The following is a 10,119-nucleotide window of genomic DNA, read 5'->3' as shown; positions in this document are numbered from 1 at the left end:
CGAGTGACATAAGGGCGGCCAATCACGTAACAGGTGTTGTACCAACGTGGCGCCACAACATGAACGTAAACTGCCAAAACTGTCAAGTCAGAGTAGCGACCCCTGTCCCCTGCGTAGAGTGGGCTTTCACTGTACAGTATTCCATTATCCTCACCCCAAGTGCATGTTGTGGATAGGGGCAACAAGTGAGGTATGGTTGGACAATGATAAAGGTGCTCTGCATCTGTTGTGCCCCCGAGGGTATTTCCTTCCATGCGACTCATGGAGACCGTGATGCTGGCATGCGGCCACAGCCCAGTTATTGGGACCTTGACAAATAACCGTTATGCCCAGCGTGAGCACGTTTGGGTATTTCAAGCCTCTGTGCATGACACGAGGACATGCTTGTGGCTGTTGTCATTCATCCAGGTCATTTTATTCTCAGTGCACTGAATTGATCGCAACTGGACTCCTCAGTTTTTATTAGAGGACATTTTGCCCCTCTTTCCATAAGAGTGTTATCATGACGACTGATTTGGCCCTTCCGATGAGAGTCAAAACAGCTTCTGAGTAGTTCAGTTGCGATCAATTCACTGCTCTGAGAATGACACGGCAGTTGTGATTTTCGTCAGGCGTGAAGATGTGGGTCACTGAACTATGTGTTTGGGAAGCCTGTTTTACCCCATCGTCTTAAGGATTAGTTTGAAAACAATTTCATTACTTTGTTTACAAGATTTCACACATAAAAGGGAAAAGCAAAGGACAGGAATCTCGTTAATGTTCCGAGTCGTTAACAATGTTATTGTTTCCTGGGGCTCGACACTGGAAGTCATGCACTTCATATTTTTTCTTTTCCATTTATGTCTTTCTGTAAAATGGGTCACAAATACCTTTATTAAAGCCTCCAAACACACAGCACACTAAAAAAGTTAAATGTGTGCACTTTATAGAGTTTATGTGAAATTTCAAGTGTAACTAAAGTAAACAGATCCACTTTTATGCGAGTTGAACCTTGCACAGTTATTGTCCCTTTTGGCCAAGGTAATCATGATAAGGCTCCTCTGGCACCACCAACGGGTGAAACAAATAAATGCAGTGTAGATAAACCACTAACTGCCTCCCCAAAGTAAAAATGCATTTATGTATTGTCTATGTGCACCCCTCCCCTTTGTAGAAACCACTGTATTCCAAAGCCCAGGAAGCCACTAATTGGCCAAACATTAAATAGGACAGGAACCCCCCCAGACAGACCCAACCTTTTCAAATGAGACACCAAATATTCCAATGTTTTGAGTAAAGTCTATAATTCTTCAGCCTTGTAGTATATTTTGACAAAGGCATTTCTTGGCCATGTTATTAAGACACATGAGTACACAGATTGTGAATACATATTTCAGTTCTTCTATTGCCAGATTAAGTTGATCTTTCTGGATTACTTCTTGATATCATCCCGATGAGCAGATACCAAGGCCATACTATACTTGATTTCCTTTCCCTCTTCTTAAAAGAGCATGGTTCTCCAGTCGAGCAGCGTCATGCCATCACTTTAATCTGGTTATTGGGGGAAGAAAATGCACTGAATACGTACACCTAAATAATAACCTTTAAGATGTCAATAAATGAATGATAATTTACCTTGAACAACAAGTATGGTTGAACATTCCACCCTGCCAAGAGCGTTTTCTGCAACGGCCGTGTACTCCCCGCTGTCCTTGGGGCCCACTTTGAGTATGACCATAGAGCAGACCCCACACGTATTGGTGATGTAGTAGTTGCTGTTGGTGTTGAGGCTAATGTTATCCCTGTACCAAGTCACATAGGGTTTGGGGTTTCCAGTCACGGCGCAGCTCATATAGCACTCGTAGCTCTCTGGAGTCTTGTGCATTTTGAGCGGAACAGAAAAAGCGGGAGCTGCTTCAAAACTGCAGTCCTTTGAGGCTGGGAGATTCAAAGAAAATGTTCCTGGATGGAAGAAAATAGGAAGGGCTTGATAATGGATAGCCTCATTTAGCACCTTCAGATAGTTTGCCCATTTTCAAACGGATTCATCCTCCCCACCACCCAACGTCCATCCAAGTCAGCAAATGCATGATTATTTGATGGATCTCCACATTGACCGTCACATCACGGCGAATGTTAAGACTGAATTTGCCCTCGCTCATCTGCTTGAAAACAAATTAGGGCCGCAAGTCTAATTGCTGAATCTGTTACTATAATAGACATCTTATGGTGGTAGGTACTTGCGATTATCAGCGGGGCTATTGCTCTGTACTTGTGCTGTTAGTGATGTGGTACAGTAAGCACAAACATGCAGAGGTTTTCCTTTCCACGTGTTGGGTAGCTGGCATTTTAAAAATTGCTATGTTTGTACCCAACTTTTCTTCACTAGAAAAAACAAACAATGGGCATGACAATGACGTCAGTCCAGCTCCTGCTATTGATCAATTACGATTTGGGGGTGATACTCTTGACAACTGTGCACCAAGTTCACCACAGACTATAAGACCGTTTAAAAAAATAAAGTCTATAAAGCGTTTGTGTATGAGTCCCTTAGTGGCAGTCATGGACGATGTAGCATTCAAGTAATATTCGGAAGAGGAAAACTGAGGGCTATAAAATGTGGACCCCAAATATCTGCTGCTGCTACCAGCTGTCACATCCCTACCTTTCGGTCGCTTCGCTTCCCACTTTGGTGACTCAGAGGGTTCAGAGATTCCCATGTCATTTTTGGCATAGACGCGGAACTTGTACTGCCTTCCTGGCAAGACATTGACGGCAGTGAATTTATTGTTGAAAAGACGGTCCGCCAACATTTGCCAACTGTGCTTGACAGAGTCATGCTTGGTGATCATGTAGTGCAGCCTGTCATCCCTTTTCTCATCCGGAGAGGCTGTCCAAGTGATCAACACTGCTCCAGGCACATTCTCCTCTAACTCCACCGGACCTGGTGGCTTGGGGTCATCTAGGAAAAAGGAAATCAACGTCATGCCACAAATATAACACACACTATGTTACCTCATCCGTGCAGCTCTCTTGCCGTGGATGACCAAATACTTCTACCAGTTCTACCTGTGACTCTCATCTCAAAAGTGCATGACTCTTGTCCAACGATGTTTCTCAAGATCAAGGTGTAAATTCCGGTGTCTCGACGCTCGGACAGTGCGATCATTAACTGAGATGAAGTGTCAGAATTGCTCACTGTCACATGCTTCAGAAGAGGCAGACCATCCTTGAGCCAAGTAATTGTTGGTAATGGAGAACCCTGCCAACAGCATGAGACAGAGGTCCAGGAAATCTGCCTTCATTGAAATGATGGGTGGTGCACTCATTCCTTTTTGTGAATACTCAACCTGGAAGTTATAGGTGACCCTCATGGAGTTGCCAGCTCTCGTTACCATAAAATTCTTTATATTTTTGTCAGTAAAACGAGGTCTCACTGGAAGGAAATGAACATGCAAAATTAATGTAGGGAAATGGATCCAAAATCTTCATTACGAATGCATTTTAATAAGTCTACTCACTCACCTGGGGGAGGCATTGCAATGATGTAGTTTTCCAACTCTTGAGGTTCACCATCTCCACCCTCATTGGTGGCTACCACTCTTACCCAGTACATGACCATCGACCTCAGACCCAAGATCGTGAAGGAGTTTGTAATGACAGGGCTCGAGTTACAACGACCCCAATCTAGGTTTTCCGCCGGCCTGATTTCCACAAAATACCCTTTGGCCTCATCCTGGACACCTTCTTCTACCTTTGGTTCGGTCCATGTAAGAGATAAGGTGCTGTATGTAGAATCTGTCACCTTCAGGTCTCTCACTTTTCCAGGGGGCTCTGAAAATGTCAACAAACATTATGAGTGAAGTGCTCACCCTTCCACTGAATCTGAGTGAATTATTTGGATTTTGCAATTCTCACTCTTTGGATCCCGTGCAAAAACAAACTCAGTAGGTGCACTTGGCTCTCCAACACCAGAAATATTTATCGCTGAAACACGGAACTCGTACTGGATGCCTTCAATAACATCTTTTGCAGCATACTTTTTCTCTAGTAGAACACAAAACAGTTTAAACATACTGCAATGCATCTCATATGTTTAATTCTAAATTAGAAATGGTTCTAAATGATGGCTTGATTATTAAAATACAAGGTGATTAATTTGATCGATTTGTTATCAATGTATTTGGACACCTCTGGATGAAATTGCCACTGTATGAATGGAAGTCTGGTATAAACACTCCCTTGCATTTGTTTTCTTGAACTTTACCTTTGATGGACTCATCCGAAGGGTTGACAAGGCTCCAGAGATTACTGCCGTTCTTTCGTTTCTCCACATTGTATCCTAAAATGTTGGTCCCTCCCGTATTTGAAGGTGGAGACCATGCAAGGTTGATACAGTCTTTAAAAGCACTTAGAATTTTCAGGCCAGTGGGAGGTCCAGGGTATGCTACAAAAGACATTTGTTGGTCAAAACCAAACACGTTGGATCATAATTTTGCGGTAACTTACCCTTGGTCCCAGCTTGAATGTCACCAGTTTCCATCATTTCACTGATACCTTGCTGATTCTCAGCCCTGATGTGATATGCGTACCTTCTTCCATGATCCACATCCAAGTCCCTGTAGTGGGGTTCAGGACCAATTTTTCCCAAGGTCTTCCAGCTATTTCGGCCAATTTGTTGGCGTTCCAGGATGTAATTGGTAATTGGGGAGCCTCCGTTGTCTTTGGGAGGCCTCCATTTGAACGCGATACAGTTTGCAGAACCATCGATTATATCTACGGGCCCTAGGGGCACTGTTGGCTTGTCTGAGGTCAAATGAAAGAAAGAACAGGCTTGGTCACATGTCTTAACCATAAAGACACGAGACAACATTGGCACGCATATCAGAAAGAAGTCATGATTCAACCAAAGGGTGGAACGAATTTTACATCAACTGCGTTTTGTATTTTCTTTGACTCTTTCAAATAATAGTGCCATTTCTTTTGCATAGCTGTACATACCAAGAACAGTGAGTTGAGTGACCGCCTCTGTTGTCCCAAAATCATTTTTAATCTTTATCTTTATTTCCCCCGAGGTTTTGCGCTTGCACTTGAGCAGCAGTAGGCGAGTGTGCGAGGAGGACCTCTCAATCCTTGTACGGGTGTCCTCCAATAGCTCTTCGCCTTCGTTGAACCATTGGATTTTGATTGGCTCCCGGCCAAGAAAGGACAGCACGAAGGCTGCGTCTTTCCCAGTGTTTACGATAACCGGTTTTGAGAACTTAGTGAGGTCATCCTTATTCATTCTTGGGGGATCTGTCAGAAGAGCACATATTATTTTATATTAACCATCCATCACCGAACGACCTCTTCAAGGGCTTCTCTCTTTTTATTTATTTATTTAATGAATGAATGAGTTGACGCTACCTTCAACAATCACCATCGCTTCTGTTTTACGGCCATCGGCTTCATAGCGATACTTTCCAGCATCCTCTTCTTTACAGTTTTTTAACACGAGCTTACGATAAGACCCTTCTTCAACAATCCGGACATCATCTGTAGATGCTATCTAAAACGCACATTGAAGCCCTTAAAAAGAAGCATCACTGTCCAATGAACTCTTGGTCTCTTACCTTTTTGCCATCTTTGTACCAGAATCCTTCACAGTCGTCGCTGCTCAGTCTGCAGATTAATTCCGCCTCTGTATGAATGATAGCGTTGATGTCGGACAAACCACTGGTGAAGTAAACACCCGCATCTGGATGGTAAAGGTCACAGTTAGGAATGAAAGCAAATATGTCGATCAAAGCGCTGCTACCCCGTTCAGCTTACCCATGGCGGTATCGGGAACAGGTGGGCCCTTTCGCACTCTTTTCTTTTTCTTCAGAACTGGTTCCTCGTCTTCTTTATCATTAGAGACTTTGGGATCGGTAGTCTGCGTAGGCTTGTCCTTTCTCTTTTCCACTTCCGCTCTTTCTGCATCTTCCGTTTCCTCCTCCTCCTCAGATTCCTCATCCTCTGCTTCTTTGGCTGAATTTTCATCCTTACCATCATCTTTTTTCTCAATCTTCACCTTTACTGTTTGTTTTGTTTTGGCTGTGGATTTTGGCATTGCTTTATCTTTAGTATAGTCACTTACTGTATTTTTAGTATCTCCTTTTGTTTTAGTCTTATCCTCTGCCATAGCTTGAATTTCAGTCTCTGTTTTTTCTTTCGTCGTTTCCTCTACATTACCATGAATTTTGGGATCTAATTTTTCTTTAGTCTTCTCTGTTTTTTCTTTAGTCTTGTCTTCTTTAGCTTGAATTGTAGTCTCAGTTTTTTCTTCTGTCTTTTCTTCTTTAGCTAAAATTTGAGTCCCTGTTTTTTCTTTAGTCTTATTCTCTGCTTCAGCTTTATTTGTTGTCTCGTTTTGTTCTGTAGGTTTAACATCTGCTTTGGCGTTAACATCTCCTTTTTCTTTGGCTTCAACCTCTTCCTCTGCTTTTGCTTCAACCTCTGCTTGTGCCTTGGCTGTCGCAGGCAACTCATCTCTTTCCTTTTGTAATTTGGCCTGTTGATCCTCAGCGATCTTCAGCAGATCTGCTCCACCACCTGCTCGAGTTGTTTTGCGAGCTTTTTTCTTTCCAACCAAGTTTTGGTCATTGTCCCCTGATTAAATATTTAAAAAAAACAAAAACAATACAGATAAAGTGTTAACAAAGCTTTATCTGGCATTTTATTTCATCCAAACATAATTTTCTTATAGCGTTTATCCTACTGAGTGTTTCACCCGCCAATCATACGGCACATATAGACCAACAAACGTGTATCTTACCAAGTATTCCAGTTATTTGAGGCAGAAACCAGTATAGTTAATTAATAGAGGGCCAATGGAAAAACATGTAGTGGGCCACAAAAGGCCCTCCTACCTTACCTTGGAACGCCGTGATTTTAAATCTTAAATCTTGTTTCTGAACTGCGAGAGGGAGCCAAAGTTCCCACAACACAAGCACAAACATGGGGCCCAAGTTAATAATCAAACCCCTAACCTCGGAACTGCGAAGCACATGTGCTTACCATAGCACTGCTAGCATTTTAATTCATTCATTTACTCATTCTTTGAATCACTTATCATTTCTTTAAAATAAATCTGTGCCCTTACCTTCCACAATAAGCCAAGCACTGCAAGATGTGATTCCAGCCACAGCCGTATAGATGCCTTTGTCCGATGGTAGACAGTCCTTCACCACCAAAGAATGAATGAGCATATTCTCCGACACGCATATATCGTATTTGTCTCCCTGACCCAGTGGGATGTTCTTTCCCATCCAATTGATTTTTTTCATGGGTTGTGGAATGACACACTCAAACACTGCATCTTCTCGTTCTCCCGCTCTCACATCTTGAATCTTGACCAAGAAGTCGGCACTGGGAACTTTATGAAGAGGATATTTCAAGGGTATGTACATCATAAGACATCAGTCTTGATGCGCCGTCTCACCTTTTAATTCAGTCGAGAAAATCTTAACCCCATCAACCTCCACGTGGCACATTCCAGCATCTTTAGGATGAACGTCATTGATGCTGAACATAAACTTCTTCCCCACTTGCTTTAATTTCATCTCTGCATCCCCATCAAAAGGAACTAGTACGCCATCCTGTCCGATCACATTAAAAAACGTTCTTTCACATTTACCAGAACGTTTACATTCAAATGGGAGCGTCTCACCTTATTCAGGATTTGACTTGCCGGGTCTTTAAGGGACATCTCAGCTCTATAACCTTTGACTTCAATAGGCTTTAATTTGCAGAGTGTCTCAACAACCTGTTTTTATGCAGATCGGGACAAAACATTATCGTGTAATATTGCCATTTTGTGTTGCAGAGTTTGCATCCATCCAATCTCACTAGTGCTTATCCTACAACCATTTGCACTTAGATTCACACCTCCAATGAGTGGAAAATGTGGCGGAAAATACCTTCTCCTGCTCATATTCCTGTTCCAGCTTCTTTTCTTTAAGTTTCTTTAGCATCCAGCGGAAATCTGTGACACCGTATTCACTGCAGATCCTCTCGTAATGTTTCTTATTAGAGCTCAACAAAAGCTCCCAGAACTTGTCGTCAATGACTCGTTTGACTTCGGGTTTAGGTTCCATTTTAACCCTACGCAAGAAATGAATTGAAAAATGTCATTTGCTTTTGCCACACCAACTCACTGGAATTGTACTTACGTGCGTCTTAAGGCCTTCTTGAAGTCTTCAGGGAGTTCTCGGACAGCTGAAATGCATTGCGGGTGGGGTAGGTTGTTTTTGATTACCGGTAATTCAATCTTTGTGTATGTCAAATTGTGCAACGCGTGTACCTGTTCTAGATTGCTGCAAGGCTCTATTCTTCTTATAGCCAACTAGAAAGGAAAACATTTGAATTAGTTTTGCTCAGGTTTTATTTACGGAGTACATGTATGTAAGGGACTCACGTTCAATGATATTTAGGGCAGCTGTGACAACTGCTCTTCCATACTCGTTTGTAGCGAAACATTTGTAAGTGTCAGCGTGTTCTACGGACACCTCCGGTATCTATGGAAATGCAAAAACAGTTACAACATGCATTACCGCCGGCTTATTCATATATCCATCTCCATTTATTTGAGTCACTCTTATGAGCTCACCTCCAGTGAGTGTTCACCAGAAAGTGAGTCATAGACCATTTTGTAATTCTCTTCATCAATTTCTCCATTATTCCTCGCCCACGACACCCTGGGCGCGGGTTTGCCGCTAACTCTTGCTTTGAAAAAGGCAAGCTTTCCTAGATATGAGACGACAAAATCATCATGGCATGATGTCTCGCAAACGAAAAAACACCCAAGGCTTTGCAGCATACCTTCTTGAATGGTCAGTGCTATGGGTTTCCGGGTAAAGTCTGGGGTGCTCATCCCCACCGGGACTTCTTCCACAAATTGAGTGATCATCACTCCTGGCACCCTTGACCGCTTTTTGATATTCACTGTCAAAAATAGGGCTAGGAGTTTGTAAAAATTGCCTGAATCCGTCTACGCCGCGTACATTTTGGACTTACAACAAACGTCTGATAACGTCCGAAACAAAATAAAATAAAGAATCGAGACGATGTTGCTTACCTTGCCCAGGAGCAGTTGGCTCCACATCGTTAACTCTACGTATCTTAAACATTTTGATTTAGATGCACAGCTTGTATAGCTGCTCTGTAAAATACAGATGTCTTACAATTAGTTACGATAGGACAGAAAATGATCGGTCTTGCATAACTGACTGAGGATTAAAATCTTCTCAAAACTGCATTTCGGGACATTTGAAAAGAGATGCATGATTGACAACAAAAACTTTAAATTTTAGTCAGCTGAAAAAGTTATTTTCAAATGTTACTCTAATTATAATTTAGTTTGTTTACTGCTTGACTACGAGACATTGCCACTTTTGTACAAATCCGGGTTAAACCTATATGACTTTAAAGTAAAATTCCCAATTGGACATTGATGCTAAATACACATTAAATAACAGTTTGTTATAATACATGTACTTAACCTTGGCCGAGCAACAATTACATAATCTCACATCAACTAACTTTAAGGGCAATAAATCAGATTTGAAAATAAACTCAGCATCTTTTTGCATCTACTCACTATTTTCCAAGTTGAGTTTTATCCGCTGGGGTGTTGCCAGTTCAATCTTGTGAGTGGGAGTGAAGGCTTTTGAGAGGCAACCTTCCCCTTTGCTTTTTCATTGCGGTCCTCAGGGATAGGATTGCTCACATGCTCTTTGGACGTAAAAAAGCTATACGTTCTTAAAAAGGGGGCATGGGAGGATACGCAACTTGTAATGCTTGTCGTAAACAAATATCAAATACCACCAATTGCTTCTAGCAAATGTGGTCAAATATTCCCCAATTTGCTGAAATAATTTGCATAACATGCATACAGGAAAAATAGTTTTATTTCGTTTAGCACTGTAAGGAGCCCTTCCCTTGAACCCGAGAAGCGGCACCCCACTGAGAGAAACAGTTGACTATCTCTTCTTCAGTGACACGAAACTTGAACTTCAACCTCCCTAAACAAAATATGCACTGAGAGGTAATGCTAGAAGATCAATTAGCAGCATACACCTTCAGCAAGTGTCAGTGTTTTGTTTTTCTTGCTATTTTCAG

At 42.0% G+C, this 10,119-nt stretch overlaps 1 protein-coding gene across 1 annotated transcript; it reads right to left on the bottom strand.

Annotated features, from left to right (window-relative positions):
- Window positions 1–1,092: 1,092 nt before the first annotated feature.
- Window positions 1,093–9,159, bottom strand: LOC133162398 (immunoglobulin-like and fibronectin type III domain-containing protein 1). The gene is made up of 23 exons (XM_061291554.1): window positions 9,077–9,159; window positions 8,821–8,943; window positions 8,609–8,745; window positions 8,417–8,516; window positions 8,303–8,344; window positions 8,172–8,217; window positions 7,920–8,103; window positions 7,670–7,765; window positions 7,442–7,598; window positions 7,103–7,375; window positions 5,791–6,609; window positions 5,592–5,716; window positions 5,386–5,527; window positions 4,981–5,274; window positions 4,489–4,785; window positions 4,247–4,426; window positions 3,898–4,026; window positions 3,505–3,813; window positions 3,330–3,415; window positions 3,049–3,241; window positions 2,645–2,941; window positions 1,615–1,941; window positions 1,093–1,530 (listed from the first exon to the last, which is right to left on the bottom strand). The coding sequence occupies exons 1-23, from the start codon at window positions 9,126–9,128 to the stop codon at window positions 1,526–1,528; spliced, it is 4,413 nt and encodes a 1,470-aa protein (XP_061147538.1). The 5' UTR covers window positions 9,129–9,159; the 3' UTR covers window positions 1,093–1,525.
- Window positions 9,160–10,119: the final 960 nt, after the last annotated feature.

This window comes from Syngnathus typhle, linkage group LG11, assembly GCF_033458585.1.
Source record: "Syngnathus typhle isolate RoL2023-S1 ecotype Sweden linkage group LG11, RoL_Styp_1.0, whole genome shotgun sequence".
Lineage (NCBI taxonomy): Eukaryota > Metazoa > Chordata > Actinopteri > Syngnathiformes > Syngnathidae > Syngnathus > Syngnathus typhle.
Note: the sequence above shows the minus strand (reverse complement) of the source record. Positions and strands in the feature narration are given on the sequence as shown.

Excerpts from the sequence above, each read along its gene's own strand:
- LOC133162398 (XM_061291554.1), bottom strand. The coding sequence starts at position 9,128 with ATGTTTAAGATACGTAGAGTTAACGATGTGGAGCCAACTGCTCCTGGG. Across the intron at positions 4,427-4,488 it reads CATTCAAGCTGGGACCAAGG|CATACCCTGGACCTCCCACT; the intron begins GTAAGTTACCGC and ends TGTCTTTTGTAG. Across the intron at positions 3,814-3,897 it reads TTTTGCACGGGATCCAAAGA|AGCCCCCTGGAAAAGTGAGA; the intron begins GTGAGAATTGCA and ends TGACATTTTCAG.